This window comes from Pinus tabuliformis, chromosome X (genome assembly GCF_031772625.1).
Source record: "Pinus tabuliformis cultivar Carrire ecotype Pingquan chromosome X, CPIR1, whole genome shotgun sequence".
NCBI lineage: Eukaryota > Viridiplantae > Streptophyta > Pinopsida > Pinales > Pinaceae > Pinus > Pinus tabuliformis.
In genome coordinates this window covers 251,859,665-251,877,625 of record NC_142308.1, presented here as the reverse complement: position 1 = coordinate 251,877,625, position 17,961 = coordinate 251,859,665, and the positions used below count along the sequence as shown (strand labels likewise).

General features: G+C 41.3%; 1 protein-coding gene across 1 annotated transcript; it reads left to right on the top strand.

Annotated features, from left to right (window-relative positions):
- Nucleotides 1-676: 676 nt before the first annotated feature.
- On the top strand, nt 677-2,349 carry LOC149139324 (uncharacterized). The gene is made up of 3 exons (XM_089447987.1): nt 677-1,195; nt 1,299-1,364; nt 1,486-2,349. Exons 1-3 carry the CDS (start codon nt 932-934, stop codon nt 1,954-1,956), a joined length of 801 nt encoding a protein of 266 aa, XP_089304113.1. The 5' UTR covers nt 677-931; the 3' UTR covers nt 1,957-2,349.
- Nucleotides 2,350-17,961: the final 15,612 nt, after the last annotated feature.

The window sequence follows — 17,961 nt, the reverse complement described above, 5'->3', positions numbered from 1 at the left end:
GCTGGCACCGGTCCGAGATAGGCTATACCTTTGGTGAAAATGAGAAATTCAAATACGCGGTCTCAACTTGCAAAGCAAATTTAACACTTTTTCACCTGAATCAATGGTGCAGGTGAGAATGTGTTGTAAGCCTCTAACCAACCCAGATTGCCTCATGTGCCCAATCACGATCACGACTACCTATTATTGACACAACGATCGGTAGAGAAGATCGCCCTAGGGTTGGGCCCCTCCCATTTGGTAGGATACAAATGTGGATTCGTCCTATATTGTGTTGGGTATTGAGAACAAATCGGATTGGTAGGACGCGTAGTCTAAACGAGCCACAAAAATTTGCTGGGAAAACATTAGTTGTGAAATTTTGGGATTTTAGGTATCGTGAGTTTTTGAGTGGTTGGTAGTTGGTGAGTTGTTGTTGGTGTTGAATCTATTTCATTGATAATTAATAATTAATGGTGCTGAATCTATTTCGTTGATAGTTAAAGGTGTTGAGTCCATTTTCATAATAAAAAAAAATTAACAAAATTACTATCTTGAGTTGTGGAGTGGTTAGTAGTTGGTGAGTGGTTGATAGTTGATGAGTTGTTATTGGTGTTGAATTTATTTGGTTGATATTTTGTTGGTAGTTAATGGTGTTGAATCTATTTCCTTAATGGTGTTAAACCCATTTCCATAATAAAAAAGATTTAAACAAAATTGCTAGTGAAAAATCCCGGTAAGGGCAAAATTGTGACCCCGTTAGACAACGCCTCCTCTGTAGGAGAGCAGGTGGTGCCTCGAATTTGGTCCTATGTTTTTCGCGTTTTAGGAAACCGCGTGCAATGAAGCTTCCACAAACTTCCATAATCATGGACGCCAACGCAGCACAAACGCTGTTGTTACACCGTGTCCTTAGGTGTCTCCCTGCACCATACTAAAAGCGTACTCCCAGATGAACAGCAAGCAAAATGATGATCTCCTCAAGATGAACAGTTCATTTCCTCAAGATCAAACAAACAAAATGGTGATCCCCTCCTGTAGTAAGCAACAGCAAAGCCAACCTCAAAGCAGAATGTGGATTTCATTTGGCATCTACGAGCCTCAGAATGGCTGCGACATTCATGAGGCAGTTGCCCATATGGCCAAAGTGGCTGCTCTGCTTGAAAAGAGAAACAACATCGATGTGGCCATTCTCAAGAGCCTCGAGCATTCATGGGTATGAATAATTGCTATGTGATCTGAGTTTCATGTCTAGTAACATTATCTAGTTTTCAGATCAAAAACTTGCTCACCACTAATTAATTGTATTGTGTGCGCAGGCCGCTGTGTTTGCAGTCTGGAAAGGGGGCTCCAGTGGAGATGGGCCAGCGCTAAATCTGCCGGAGGTATGTTTTTCTGGACTAATATTGTTCTTTTAATCATGCCTATAATATAATCACAAAAGCAAATCGCTCGCGATTAATCAATCGACCTGCTCATCGATTAATTCGCTGGTGTGATAATCAGGCAGCCGCATTCACAAAGGGGATGCAATGCGCGGTGAGAATCGTGGACTCCGGTTGGTTCCGCCTCAGTTCCCAGGAGATCAGCAGAGACGTTCCTTTTGCTCAGTTGTCGCTGGGTGACATTGTTAGCCTCCGCAGAATATACATGCCAAGCTGGAAGATACAGGATGCTCTCTCCTACTGCTGCCTGGCGATACTCAAGTCCTACTTCTCTTGGCTTAAAGGTCTATTGTCGTACTCTTTCTATGACTCCCTTGACGGGAAGCAGATAATAGGATTAGGAGTGTGGGATAGCGTGGAATCTGCGTCTGTTCTGGCAAATAATGATGATAATCCCAACGCCAACCCTTGGGTGGCATTTTGGAAAAGCCTTGGGGCCAAGAAGCTCAAATACCATGTGTGCCAGGTTGTTTATGTTACTTATCGGAGCCCCTGCAGCCTCCAAAACTCCAGGCCAGGCTTTCAGATATAAATTCATGGAACCGGAATCTGGCAGTGGACTACTCTTCATGATTTCACAGCTGCAACCTGCCATATGCATAAAATTCTTGGAGCGAGCTGATGAGATGGAGCGTTGGCTTTCAGGTTGATGGTCGTTGTCCTCTGGATTCTAGCTGGCAACTCTGATCAGTAATCAGGTGTACAACAGATGTATTGGGCAGAGCTTCATTGCATGTTCTACACACCCAAAGCGTCCTGGGAATAGGAAGATGATAATAATGGCCCGGCCGCCCTCAATTTTGTAATCAGGAATTGAATTTATTATTTCATTTCATTTTTTCAAGAATGGTGACTCTGCTTGAACATTTGTCAATAGAACATTTCTGTTTCTTCTTTAAAAAAATGTTATAAACTGGGAGTTTACAATGCTGGTTTCGAAGGCACACTATTTATAATGCAAATAGATTAATTTAAAATCAAAACCATTCAGTTTATAAAATGATATTCATAACAGTGGGTTTCTTTGCCCCTGAACAACCTTTTCTACATCCACGCTAGGATTTACGTATACATGCTCTGCTAGTCTACCCCATATCCTTTTTACAGTAGGATTTGTGCATACTCTCTCTTCCAGTGTGCACCATATTTTTATTTGTATAACACTTTCAAGCTACAACACAAATAGCAATGAGGCTCCCACTACCTGATTTCCAGCTTCCCTACCCTAGAGTGCCAGTGTTCAATTGGATCAGTACCTGCTCGATATACTGATAGATGACTCAGCAAGCCACTTCAAAAATAGCTCAAGAGTCTATGTCACTGTTGAGAGGATCGACCCAATCAAGCCAATACAGAAACACATTAATGATAAATTCTAACCAGGTGAATGCCCGCCTATGCTGACATTGTTCCAGAAAACGAGATAGTGAGCATCCTCATTTTATATAAAAGAGGCCAATCATTAAGGATCCCCATTTAATGGTTTTGATCATTAATGATCTTATAAATATATATCAGTGTAAATGTTAAATGGTTAAATATGTATTGTTGTACTTGTAAAATCGTTGAGCAGTTCTTGGATTGTAGAAGATTTGATTAAATTTAAATTTATCAGTCTTTAGGAGAGATCTGACTCGAAAGTCTGTTCTCTTGCCACAACTCGAGCTACAACATCTTCGGCATTTCGATCTCTACTTGACTTTGTATTTCTCTGTACCGACGAAAGGAATCATACAATGGAGCAATACACAGAAATGTTAATGGTTTAGTCGTCTAAGTTCCTAATCATAATACAACTATTAATGGTGTTTTAAGTAAATAGTATTAACACACTGAAATTCATTGCCGTAATCTTCTATAATTCTTGGTTTTAATTCTCACATGCATAAGTATCTAAGCTTTCATTTAATTCACTACTTTTGAAGTAACTACCTAGTCGTGCTGATTATATTCTAAACAGCCTAACACAGCTAAAGTCACGTTGTTTAACCCTTCTCCAGAGAGTACAGGCAGCCGCACATTCGATCCTACCTTCGACGAGATCAAGTCATATGTACATCAGAAACAAACAAGCATTTGTAATTTTTTGTTTGTATTCTATGACACCTGATTATAATAGAATAATGGTATGCACTCATATACGACTGCAATTAATGAAAAAAAGTAATCGGTCTCAAGAAATGTGACATTGATTGCACCTAAAAGTACGATGGTGCTTGTTGCAAGTGCCTCGAAAAGTCGCTGAAATGTACTGACCCCAAAATTCTATAAGATTTTGTTTGAAATGGTCGACTTCAAAGTACTACAAGATTGGCTTTTTACAACATAGAATTTATCCCACAGTTAATAAGTGTTTCAAAATTCTTCACTGTGCAGTTATTAAGTGCATTTCAATGACTATTCCCATGTGCTCACATAACTTCTTAAAGAGAAACATCCGCATTTACTGATAACAGGTCTGCTTCAACAGAGTATTAAGCATTAAGTTGTTTGGGAAAACAAAATCCTTTTATGCAGAGTGGAATGTTGTCTTCAACCCCATAATAAAATCACTTCACTTAAAGCAGTAAATTTTGCATTGTCTCGTCGTTGACAATTTGAATTTCACATTAAGACGCAACTTTTCTGCATTACCATTACATCAAAAAAAATGTCATGTCATTATTAACTTGAATTGTAACTCCTCCATTAGTTCAAAGAATACTTTGAACTTAAGGGCTTTACTAAAATCCGGAACTGATTCAGAATATTGATAACAAAGTCATGTGCCAATCAACATAGTGACTTGGTTGGTAAGGCGGTTAGGGGTTTCGATGCTGCGACCTCCAGCGGATAACAGCTATGGCCACTCCTACACCAGTCCCTTAACCTGCTGATTCCTGCTCCGGTTTATCTCGTGTCTGCCCCAACTGCTTACGGTTACCCTCTCCCATCCTAGTTTTTGGAACCCACAGTTGTTTTTTTTTACAGTTGACTGTCGTTTTGCTGTCCTAGTCTGGCAGCTGTCATAACTTCCCCCAACAATGGACGACCTGGGCGAATTCCTGGACCCTTTGGAGGATGTGCCCTCATGGTCCCCCACTAAAACCACAGATGTCGGTTTATTCCCTTTCATGTCCGAACTGACGGATGAGGTAGAAGCCCTTCCTTCGATCACCAGACCTCACATCTCGCCGGTTACTGTTCCTGAATCTGCGGCCTCTCCCCCTGCTCTCATCTCTCAGACCAGCTTACCGTGTTCGCAAGCTCTCATAGCACCGTCGCTCAAACCTGTTTGTCAAACCCTAGCCCCTGAAAATGTTCCGACTCCTTCGGCGGTGACAGGTCACATCTCTCCCGACCCCCCTCAGGGTTCGAAGATAGTGGCTGCGAAACACACTGCATCGAGGTCCTTCTCGGCAACAACACAGGGACATTTTACTAGCATTGGACCCATCTCAGGAATTTTCGCCACCATCCCTCAGGAGGCGACAGAAAACCCTAGGGTTTCTCTGGACCACTCACTCCCGGGTTCTTCACAGGAGGCCACAGACACAGGGGTTCCTGGACAGCCGAGAAAGAAACGAGGCCCTAAGATTCGTGCCTGCGTTGCGCCACTCAACATAGCTGAAGACATCAATCTCTTAGACGCCATGGATATTGCTGCGAAGGTCTTGGTCGGCAGGGTGCGTGGTCGACACTACAGTGTAGCCAAGCTTCAGCAATGGGCCTCAGATGTTTGGGGAGAAAATCTCAAGGAAATACCGAAGGTTCAGACCCTTGAAAAAGGGTGGTTTTCACTTCACTTTAGCCTGGAGCACACTAACTGGGTACTGTCCACGATTTGGCACTTAGACCTGGCACCAGTTCTCCTCCGTCGTTGGACTCCCCTTTTCGACCCGGTGAGGGAAAGGGTGGACGCAGGGCCAATCTGGGTTCGTTTGCTCGGCCTTCCTTTGCACTTCTGGACAGAGGATGTTTTCAGGCTCATCGGAAATGCACTGGGTATCTATCTCACTTTTGATAAATCTTATCAGACATCAGGGCAGTTAGCCTACGTGAGGATCTTGGTTCACTTGGACCTGTCTGCGGGTTTGCTGGAGTTCATTGATATCCGCTGGAGGAATCATACCAGAAGGCAACTGTTGGATTATGAGGGCATCCCCTTTCGATGCCGCCGATGCCATAAGGTAGGGCATCTTTTTAAGGATTGCCCTCTGCTGAAGAAGAAGAAAAATCAGTCTACTAAACAAGAAGGGGCCTCCCAGCAACATACTTATCAGGAAGCACTGCCCAGGAGACAAGTTCCTTTGGCCACTCCGGACCCGGATGCAGCACAGTTTCTGGACATTCAGCAGAAGATTCCCGATGATGGGGCAGCGGCACCTCCACAGCCGAAGAAGCGAGGGCGGCCACCGAATCGATCGCAGCCTTCTCAGTCTCGGCCACAGTCGCCTTCTGGAGGTCTGCCATCTTCGGGTATGAATCCTACCATTCCTCTCCCCACTTGTAGTTCTTCTCATTTGGACTGTTATTTATCTAGCACATTCTCTTCTCTGCATATGTCAAACCCGACTAGTGATCATATTGAACATCATTCATGTGCTTCCCCCCTAAATCTACTCCTCTCACCTGCCCGATAGCCTCCATCCCCATCTTCTCCCCTGCACCTGCCCCTAATCCCTCTCATCCCTCCCCGTCCACTACTCTTTCCAATCTAGCCCCCCCTCCTGGGCGATACATGACCCGCTCACAATCGAAAAGACAAGCCCAGGACCAATTTGGACTTGAAATCCTCCACTCCCCCCCTCCCCCTAAAATTATGAGGGGTCGACCCTCTTTTCTTTCAAAGGCTAAAGGCACTGCTGAAGATGAAATTGCCTTGGGAGTTCAATCCACCATACCAGGGACGCTTAGAGCAAGAGGTTCCCATCCTCCCCCTTCATGAAGATCTTCTCCTACAATTGTAGAGGGCTGGCTAGGCCGGACAAGAAACTAGCCCTTCGTAGACTGTTAAAAATTGAACCGCTGGATATTATCTTTCTGCAAGAAACTCTGGGACCAATACTTGATATTGCGCAGTCCCTTCAAAATATGCTCCCTGGATGGATATTTTTTGGTCTTGATGCCCATGGGAGGTCGGGTGGACTTGCATTGGGCTACAACTCCCACACAATCAAATTACATAATTGTTGGGGTGGGATGGGTCATCTGGGTGCAGACATCAGTTCGGCAGAACTGGGGATACATTTCCGGATCTTAAATGTTTATGGCCCGTGCCAAAACAGACCTGCTTTTTGGCAAAACCTCCTAAGCTCTGATTCTATGAAGACCGACCACCTGATCCTGGGGGGCGACCTGAATTTCTCCATTGGTCATGCTGAATCCTGGGGACACAGGGCTCAGAGAGATTCTCTCTCGGATTACTTTTTGACTGAACTGGAAGCCCACCATCTAATTGATATTCCCTCAGCCAAACCTCAAGCTACTTGGAGAAACAACAGGACAGGGGATGACAGTCTGGCCCGCAGACTTGACCGTTACCTCGTCAAAGAAAAGTTTTTGGACTTGGGTCTACATATCAGACACTGGGTTGGTTCTGGGGGGATATCTGACCACCTCCCTATTTACCTGGAAATTGTAGGGGGGCGAGAAAAACCTAAAGGTCCTTTTAAATTCTGCTCAGTCTGGCTCAAGGATGACTCTTATAAAAAATGGATCTCTAATTTCTGGAGAGCAAACCCCCTGGAAGAAGAGAAAACACCAGAAGATTTATCCAAAATCTTACAGCCCTTAAGAAGATGTCCAAACTTTGGGCCCTTAATAAAAGAACACAGGAGAATCAAACCCTCCATCATATTGAAGCTGACATTGCCTCTTTTGAGAACAATCTAGGAGGTATTTACTCCTCAGAGGAACATAAGGACAGGATGGTTTCTCATTATGCAGAGAGGGCAAAAATTCTAAAGGAGAAGGAGGAAATCTGGCGCCTGAGAAGCAGAGCCATCTGGATGTTGGAAGGAGATGAAAACACCAAATTCTACCATAACTTTGCCAATGGAAGAAAGGCGATCAACACCATATGGCAGCTCCAGAATGATCAGGGGCAGGCTTTAAATACCTTTCCTCAACTTGCTGATCTGGCCTCCTCACACTTCAAGAAAGCCTACCAAGCCCCCCAGGACATTAATCTTGCTGAAATCATCAGGGTGGCACAGCTCTTCCCCAGATATGTGGATCCCGGGGAAGAGGATGAATTAACAAAGGCAGTTACTCTGGAGGAACTGGAACACACCCTAAAATGGTTCAAAAAGGACAAAAGCCCTGGGCCTGATGGATGGTCGGTGGAATTCTATTTGGCTTTTTTCGACATCATTGGGGAAGATCTGCTCCAAATAATAGAGGATTCGAGAAGCAAAGGGTTTCTTGAAAATTCTATTACTTCTACTTTCCTTGCTCTCATTCCTAAGAAAGACAACCCGGAAACCTTCGAGGATTTTCGCCCCATTTCACTCTGCAACTGCATATATAAGATTATTGCCAAGATAATTGCCAACAGGATGAAACCCATCCTATCCAACCACATCTCGCCGGAACAATTTGCTTTCTTACAAGACAGGCAGATTCATGAAGCAGTTGGCACTGCCCAGGAGGTTATCCATACACTACACTCAAGACGGGGCAAAGGTATGATTTTGAAAGTTGACTTATCTAAAGCTTTCGACAGAGTGAATTGGCTTTATATTAGAATGTTGTTAACTCATCTGGGTTTCCCGTATTTATTCATTAAATGGATCATGAGCTGCATTACTAATATTCCCTTTAGTGTCTTGGTGAACGGAAGTGCTTCTCCCTTCTTTACCTCCAGAAGGGGGCTGAGACAGGGATGTCCTCTTTCGCCATTGCTTTTTCTTCTCGTTATGGAAGGTCTCAGCAATCTCATTAAAGATGAGCATCATAGGGGCAGACTAAAAGGTATTAAGATTACAGAAGGTTGCACCCTAACACACCTTCTTTTTGTTGATGACATTCTGGTCTTCATCAATGGTAGTATTGGGGACATTAGCAGTATCAAGGCTACCTTCACTCTCTTTCAAGTGGTTACAGGTATGATCATTAACAATAGCAAGTCTACACTGACAACAACTGAGTGTACTCCGCATGAGATATTTTTTGCCCTTCAGCGCTTCCATTTCTCCCAGTTGCAATTAGCAGATGGCCTCAAATATCTGGGCTACAAGTTAAAGCCTCTAGGTTATAAAATTGCTGACTGGACTTGGCTAATTGCCAAATTGGAAAAAAGACTAAACACATGGTATCTCAAATACCTTTCGAGGGCTGGAAGACTCACTCTCATCAAAAGCGTCCTAGAGGCCACCCCGGTCTATTGGATGTCCTTGGCTTGGATCCCCAGGGGCATTCTCAACAGAATTCAAGCCCTCTGTTGTAGGTTTCTTTGGCAAGGGAACAAATAGGGAAGGATTTTTGCTTGGGTCAGGTGGGAGGCTCTAAATCTCCCAAAAAAATGGGGCGGGTGGGGCATCAAAAAACTGGAGGATTTCTCTTTAGCTCTTGCTGCAAAACTTGGTTGGAAATTAGTTGCAGCAGACAGCCTATGGACGAGGGTTACATATGCAAAATACATAGCTCCCCTACACATCATGGACTGGATTAGGAGAGCACATCAAAGTACCTCTGGGGTCTCAATCATCTGGAAGGCGGTTCTTAAAGCTTTGAGTCCGATCAGAGAAGGTATCACCTGGAGGATCTGATCTGGCAACACAGTCCGAATTGGTCTTGATCCTTGGGTGGGCTGTGGGGACATGCACCGACTACCCAGGGACCTCATTCTACATCTCCAACAACAGAACTTAACTTATATTTCTCAGATTGTGGACCTGGAAAATTCCACTTTTCTTCATCAAGCTTGGAAATCTGCAGAGCACTTAAACATACCTCCTTTTTGGTCTCAACATTGGGAGGAGTTCACACAAGCCCTTACGGACGCCCACATCCGAATATTGGAAGGGGAGGATGAAATTATTTGGGCTCTATCTAAAAATGGTAGATACTCCCCAAAGGAAGGTTATTTGACATTGGTTGCACCAAGGAGGCCTCCTCTGCTGGCTGATTGGTGGAGACATCTTTGGAAATTGAAGGCTCCCCCCAGATCTAGACTTTTAATGTGGACTATTCTCCGGAACAAGATACCAACAAGAGAAAATCTTCTCAAGCGATCACAACATGGGCCCCACTGGTGTTGTCTTTGTAAACAGGCAATTGAGACAACTTCTCATCTTTTTTTAGAATGTACAGTGACTTGTCATATGTGGAAGCTGATTTTACAGCATATCAATCCCTCAGCTTTATGGACTGGGAACACTTTACTCGCTGCTTGGCAAGTCTGGTATCAGACTTCCACATCCCCAAAGATTCGGAACCTCCCTCTCCTTACCTGTTGGACAATATGGACAGCTAGGAATCGCAACATTTTTCAGGATTTGGTGCCTAATTGGGATGCCCTGGCAACAAAAGTCATTGCTGATTACAATCTTATCCCGGATGATCCTCCTCCCAGTCACCGACGCAACCCCTCTCACCATCAAATAAATTACAACAAACCGTGGGCTTTTTTTGATGGTGCTGCCCAAGATCAGGGCTGTGGTGGGGGGGCTATTCTTCACCTTTCCCAACAACACTCCTTCAGCATGCTGATTGGTCTTCACAGATGCACAAACAACTCAGCTGAACTCTTAGCCGCAAAACACACCATACAATTTGCATTGGAGAAACATTGCACAGATTTGCAACTTCATGGGGACTCTAAAATTATATGTGATTGGCTCAACAGAAAAACTAGATGCTCTACATATACATTATTGCATATCTTGGATGAGACTTTGAGATTGATATCACATTTTGATTCTTTCACTTGCACACATATTTACAGGGAGCAGAACGGAGCTGCCGACAGCCTATCCAAAGAGGCTGCGATCGGGGAGCCGGGCATCTGGATGATCAGAGAACAGGAAGGAGATTCTTTCTTCCAATATTACCACAGACCTTTTATGAACCTGAATATTTAACTTATCATGGTTCTGATTCATGCATCTCTTTATTTTGATCAGGCTTAAACCTTTTTTGTATATATATACTGTCTCGGTATATGTTCATACAGTTACTTTTTATGTCTCTCAATTATGGTTTTATTGTTGTCCCCTACGTGGATCAAAGGCAACATTTTTGTTTTACATGATCTTGATCATGCACAGCATATGCAACAGCATCTACAACATGTAATTTCCTCTTTTCTAATGAAATTACGATTTTTCCTGATGGGAAAAAAAACATAGTGACTTGGTTTTCGAGGAAACAAAAACATAGTGCCTTGGTCTTTGATTTTACAGCGAAAGTCAACTACTGCAAAATGGAAAAGTTGAATATGCATTTTATCATTCTCTCGTCATCTTTACTATCATCATCGGCCTAGATCCGGGTTTAAATGGATATCTCTATAACCCAGTATGAGGGAGATGCTGTCCCATAACATCACTTAAAAAAATTATTTAAAAATAAAAAATAACTACACATGTGACAACACCTTAGATGTTGTGACACTCAGTGGCTAGTTATGTTTGCAAAGTGAAATCAATGGTTTAATTCATAAAATTGTAATTTCATAAGATTGAAAGGCTGTAGCTTTTGACGGATGTGAAGATGGCTTGTTCACTGGAAGATACGATGTTAAACTTATCGCTTGTTTGTTAGAAGGTGTCTTGAACATAGAATTCGTTCATCAGAGTAACTTGGAGATGTGAGGATACTATGCTTTTTAAAATACATGGAATCAACAGAGCTTAATTTGCATAGCCCTTAAACCTTGAATTCTGTCGTTTTGTCTTTTTAAGTAAGGCTTGAACATGCATAGCCCTTAAACCTTCCAATTCTGTCATTTTGTCTTTAATTAAGGCTTCTTTGAAGTTGGGGCATTAAGGCATACTGACCTCGTATTTTCAGATTTGAAGATATCTCCAATTTCTTCCCTGTCTCAATTAGGATATCGTGGACTTAAGTTGATATTCTTTATTTATAAGTTGCTCTATTCATCCTCTTGCATGGCTATGCAGAGAAATCTTTTCTGTTAAATCTTTTAGAACAATTTCTTGTATATGATTTCTAAGTCACCAAAATTCGTATAATACAATAGCAACACCGTGTCAACTAGTTATATGTGGAAGTGTCAAGGTCCCAACTTCACAACTCTAGGCTTGGCAAATCTATCTTTGACTGTATCACAGTTAGTGTGATTGCGATATAGTAGGAGGTGAGATTGATTAGTTTCTCATTTTTGTCTCATAATAAATTGACTGAGTTCTAATTATTAGTAAATTATTGACTGAATTTTTATGATCATTTCACCCACGAGCTCATCAATTAAAGTTTCTTGTCTGTCAGCCAGTATTGGTGAAAATTCTTGCTATTTTAAGTAAATAAGAACGAGATAAGACAAAATGTGTAGGAAAGGAAGAGTCATGCCAAACATCAGGTCCCACTAGCATTTTCTTTTAATATTTTGTCTTCATCTCTTTGTTTTTGTTCTGTTACCGCTTACCTCCCTATTCATAACTTTAGATCCTTTAGAAAGGACAATCTTGATGAAGAATATTCTGGTGGGTACCTTTCAGAGGACCCTTGTTACGTCTTCTAGTTGTGGATTCATCTGTAAGAGCTTTCCAGTTATAATTTTAATGTTTTAGTAAAGTAAACTAAGAATATTTTAGTGGATACCTTGCTGAAGACCCCTGTTTGGTCTTCTCGTTGAGTAATCATGAGTAAGAGCTTCCGAGTTCAAATTTTAATTTTTTAGTAAACTGCATAGCAAGGATGGCTAAAACCTAAGGTTATATGAGTGAGTTGCGTGACACTCCCCTCTAGTGTTTGATGCTGTTTAAAACAATAGTGTTCATCGTGTTCCTTATCAGATTCTCTTCCATTTTCACAGCTCCCTTCTCTACAATAATTCTATTCCCATTCTGTTGTCACGGCTTTATTAGACTTGCCATTGCAATGCATCAGAGACTGCTATAGCTGACTTTGAGGATATACAAAAAACTATAACTGGTAGCCATCGAGAATAACAGTAATTCTGTGGGTATTGCAAAGAAGACAACTAGTACCGGAAGGGTAGCTTACAATTGCCATGAGAGAGCTCACAAATGCCTGCAACTTGAGCATGCAGGAGCTGCAAAGAAATCACAGGCTAGCTTAAACTTGTGGTTGCAAACAAGCTACTGCTACAGATAGCAGGATTGGCCAAGCCTTGCAGAAGCCTGACAGTTAACCTTTGGCTCTAATCACTAAACGTGGCTCATTGTGAATGAATGAATGTGATAAGAAAGATTCTTAACAAGTTCAGTAAGTTAATGCTTTATTGATGATAAGCCTGAAAACTATTAGGTAATTTGTGATTGAGATATTTGGATGGCGGACCTAAAACTATGATGGGCTGCCCAATTTTGAAGTTGGACTGAGCAATGATGATGGTTGTTGAAATTGGGTGTGTGGGATGATGTTAGGTCTACTCTGTCTAAGACAACTGATAGTGAAGAGGGGCAGAGGGAATGAGCGTCGAATTGAAGATCGAGGAATGGATGCCTGAGCATGTAAAACCAATTTAGAAGTTCCATTTGTGTAGGAGTTTTTAAGTGACAAGGGAAACAGGGAAATCATGAAGGACACACTTGGAATAGTGTAGTGAAGGTGATAAATGTATCATCCCTTAAAGTTTTTTACCAGAGTGGTTGGATTTGCAGCCCACACTTACCCCAGGAATATTACATTTATCTTGTACCTACTATAGCAATCTAGATTATGGAGATGAAAAGCTAGGAAAGGACTAGGAATTCAACTGCAGAAGCTTTCAAAGATGGTTTACAGCTTCAAAAAATGTCTGAACTCTTGACTTGAAACTGCTGTTTTCAACATCAGTAACAACTTAGTAATTACCCACACTTATTATTGCAGTTGACTGGATAACAATGTTAGAACTTCAGGGAGCCCTGAGGGTTAAGCTCAATTCATCAAGGTCCCGTTGCTAAAAGCACCTCGCCATTGGGGGCTCACAGGGTCAATTATCCTTGGCGCCCTCAGGGTTAGGCTCTGATTAGTTTGGTCGCCGGGATGTGATTCCTTCAGGTGGATCCGCCCAGATTTTTGTCGGGAAAAAATGTTAGAACTTCAGAACACCCTCTGATAGATAAATTTCTCTACATTGAACAGTAGACTAATATTCTAATTTCTACCCATATTAGAAAAAAAATAGCATAGATGGAATCATCTCATGCATGTAGTATATACCCATCATCGTCAGCACATATAGCATGTTGTACCACTGTAATGTCTTGCACCCTGTAGAACAACCAAGACCATCCCTAGCTTCTCTAAGTTGTAGATCAGCTATAAATATGCATAATTTCTTCTATGTGGCGTCCCCCAAGGGTTTATTGATCATGGAATTTAACTATAGCAGATGGTGTTTTATTTTTCCAACGCTTTATTAAGAAGAGCTAGCTCATGTCACCTTCAGAGTCGGGGAACGCTTGATGTGTTGCAACTTAAAACATCTGATATCTGTTATCCCAAGGGTTGTAATCTGCAACTCTGAAAACAATTAGGGTTTCAGCTATATGAATTTTGGGTACCTACTTTGCACCATTATTAGCCTCTCAAGAGTGGACATACAGCGGAATAGATAAAAAAACATCTAAGATGCACTCTAAACTTTAAAGTGCTCCAGCCTAACCTCATCAATCAATTTTAGTCCCATCCTAATTTCTTTTACCCAGGAAAAGAATCCGTAACCTTTCCATTATAATAGTAAAAGCATTACATTTGTGAAAAGTCCAGATACTTGTAGGCCTATCTCAATAGAATCCCGTATCTGAGAATAAACAACCTTAGGATCCTAATCTTCATATGTAAGGCAAAAAATCCTTAAAAACATATAAACAGTCATAGTCCATAATACACAAAATGCCTAAATTTTTAATCCCTACCAATGGAAGTCCGAATACAGCTTAAAACTAAAGAGGAATGAACCTGGGAGGGCAGGCTCCCTCCGCCTCCCCTCTAAAAATGGTTTTGTATAGTGAGCCAGTGTCCTTCTGTATGACATCCTCACATAAATGGTATGTTCTGTGTCAGACTCTCTATACACATGTTTGAAATTTATCATTGAGAAAGATCTCTTACCTTCTCTGCTAAACTGTAAACCACCATCCATCCAATCCACCACTAATTTAAAGTCTATAAATTATTATTTCATTTGTACCATATTCCTTTCCATGTATCATCAGAATGGTGACAGCCCTCATCTGTGCATTATTATTTGTACCTGGCTCTAAACGACACATAAAATGAACCTTCCATGTCTCACAGAGGTGCAGGATCCCTCCAGTGCCACAGGTGTTAGGAAGTATGAGTTTTCAAGGAAGTACGAGGTGTCAAGAAGTACGAGTTTTGTCACTATCTGGGGAATCTTGCCTTCTTTGTCTTTTCATAACTCAGGTATACTCCTTGACACTTGTAATATGAGAAAAGTGCATTGTAAGTCACCTGAATTCCTTGAAAAAGGGCTTCAATCCTTGAACAGACTACCCAGGGCACAAAGGTATGGAGGAGAGATCTTTGACATCTCTGTCAGCTACCCAATTTTTTCCAATCTCCCCTTCCCACCTGTGATTGAACTCACAGCCAACCAAGCTTCCGAGCTGTAAGGGCAATTAATAAAGAGATGTAAAACTAATTCAGGGGAGTTTACACAGAGTTTACACCCGTTGGGTCCCAGCCATGACCAATCCTGCAGATTGTCCCCATGTGAGGATTTTATTTTGCAACAGCAAAACCACAAAAATATCCTTGAGTTCAAATGCACCTCTAACTTCCAGAGTAAATACCATTCGCAAGCATCCACACCTATGGGCCGTTTAGCATAGATGTACCCCAGTAGCCCAGCTTAATTTTGTACTGACCCCCAGTCCTATTGGCTGCCAATATTAGTCTGTCAGGATAGTTTTTTGATGTTTTGGAAGCTGATTTGAGTGCTCCAACATATGATATCCATTCATCTGCCCATTCCCCCTCCAGACCATGAGATTTTGCTTCTTTCCACAATCATGACCACCAATCAGTGATGCATCTATCGTAGATATCAGAGAAAACATATTCCTCGAGAATGTAGATGGTGTAAAAGGTTCATGAATAGTCCTTGAATGCCCTCTCCACCTACCCAAGGATCAGTCCCTATTCTGACCTGTTCCCCATGACAATGAGCTATGCAAGATTGTCACCAATTATAGAATATGCATTAGCACAGCTCTCCATGCCAATGAGACACCTCCAGCACATTTCCTTGGTGCTCAAATCTATTCTCCCCTGGATAGGGGTTTGATATATTTCTTAAGCATTATGTCCTGCCACATACCTTTATAGAAGAGGATCCACGGCAGTTTCTTAACAGCTAAGGCCTATGCAAAAGAAGGGAGGGCCTTTAGACCCTTTTAGAGTATAAGGTTTCAAGAAATGTAATAAAGTCATGTTTATATGAGTGATTAATGTAATAAATTAGATATCATAAAATATAGCCAGATTGTATAGGTAGCACAACTACCTAGCCCTTGACAAAAAGAGAATCAACCCTACTGTATCAAATGACTTCATTGTAATAAAAGCATATCTTTTACACACTATGATCTGCAAATTCAAAATATATATCTTGTGGTACCCTGGCAGTAATTAAGATGTAAGAATCTATTTGAGAAATAGAAGCCTAACGTTGTGTGATTGGTGGTCAAACAGGGAAAGCATGAGCATTCTCAGATTTATACATGAACCAGTGAACAAGAACTATACAGAGATTTTAGAAACAGAGTATTTTTCAAGACTGAATTTTTTGCAGTTTAACAACTTTTTTGGTTTTGTAGCAGAGAAGCTTTAATCCCCTACAAATGATTGAAAAGCGTGACAACAAAACAAAAAATGTTTTCATGTTTCAAGGGGCCCAAGCTTTAGAAACAGTGAGCAATGTAGCTCAACATGAATTGTTGTCCAATAATTTGGGATATTCATAACTCAGGAATTCAGGGAGCTTGAATTCAAGAACTTGGAAATTCAACTCAGGAGCTCTAATTGGTCCAAGTACTGTTTTCAAAGAGAAGCTATTAAAAAGTTTACTGTTTAGTATTGTAGGATTAAGAGAGCCCCGAGGGTTAGCTCAATTGGTCAAGGTCCCATTGCTAAAGCACGCTGCCATTTGGGAGGTCACAGGTTCAATTCTTCTCAACACTCTTGGGGTTAGGCTTGGATTAATTTGGCCGAGTGGTGTGGTCCCTTCAGGAGGACCTCACCTGCTTTTCCGTGGAAAAAAATTGTAAGATTAAGAGGGGATGCTAAAATACAAAGATTCAATAATGTAATAAATCACATTCATAGAAGGTAATAGTATAATAATTAGATATTATAAAACAAGGTAGTTATATTGTACCAGCAGCACAACTACCTAGTCATTGACATAAAAGCAGAGCAACCCCATTGTATAAAATGACTTCATTGTAATAGAAACTTATCTTTTACATGAGTCTATTGAGTCCATTTCTCATCATGTTTGCAAGAATTCTTGTTTATTTAGAAAAATAGTAAACCCTAGCCTCCCTCTTTTGGGGACTGAAATTTTTAGCCATCGAACAAGAGCCATATGCCCTCTTTCTTTGTTTCCTGGCCAAAGATACATGATTGCAATCTTTCTTATCTTGTGAAGGGTCCTTGGGAATGGAAGTCATCATAATCCAAAAGACAAGAATGGTATCTATAGCACTTTTGGGAAGGGTCAATCTCCCTCCCATAGAAATCCACCTATTGCAGTAGTCTTCACTTTCTCAAGAAGACATAGCCAGTCCTAATAGAAATAATTGTTTGCTTTGAGGTGAAAACCGAGGTATTTTATTCAATCCAAGAAGTCTTTAACTTGAAAGGGGAAGCATTATTTTAGTCTTTGCAAGGCATCACTAATCGTATGGAAAGCCAGACTGGATTTTGACATTGAAATATCCATCCCAGTGGCTGCACAATTGAGTCTTAGTCCATCCCTAAAATCTTTTACCTCTCTTAGGCTGCCATAACCAATCATAATCAAATCATCTGCAAACAACAAATGAGTGATACAAAAATATCTAGACATCTTGATTCCTCTAAGGTCTTGTGTGTCCTTAGATTTTTTTAGATTCTGCTTAATCCCTCTGCAACTAGTAGAAACAACAGTAGTGAAAGACGACACCCTTGTCAGAGGCCTCTCTATAGCTTGAAGAACCCTGCAAGAGTTCCATTCACCAAAACTACATTCAACAAAGATGTTTGTAATATTCCTGATTTTTGTAAGTGCGGAAATTACTAAGGAGTTTGCCCAATTTTGTTGACATTATATAAAAGGTTAATTATAATTAATAAAAATGGGCAAATATTACTTTATTACAGATAGGTGGCAAATATTATTTTATTGGAAATG

What these genes read in the sequence shown, in the direction of transcription:
- LOC149139324 (XM_089447987.1), top strand. Translation starts at nt 932, where the DNA reads ATGAACAGCAAGCAAAATGATGATCTCCTCAAGATGAACAGTTCATTT. An exon ending in AGAGCCTCGAGCATTCATGG is followed by an intron (nt 1,196 to 1,298) that starts GTATGAATAATT and finishes TTGTGTGCGCAG; the next exon opens with GCCGCTGTGTTTGCAGTCTG. An exon ending in CAGCGCTAAATCTGCCGGAG is followed by an intron (nt 1,365 to 1,485) that starts GTATGTTTTTCT and finishes TGTGATAATCAG; the next exon opens with GCAGCCGCATTCACAAAGGG.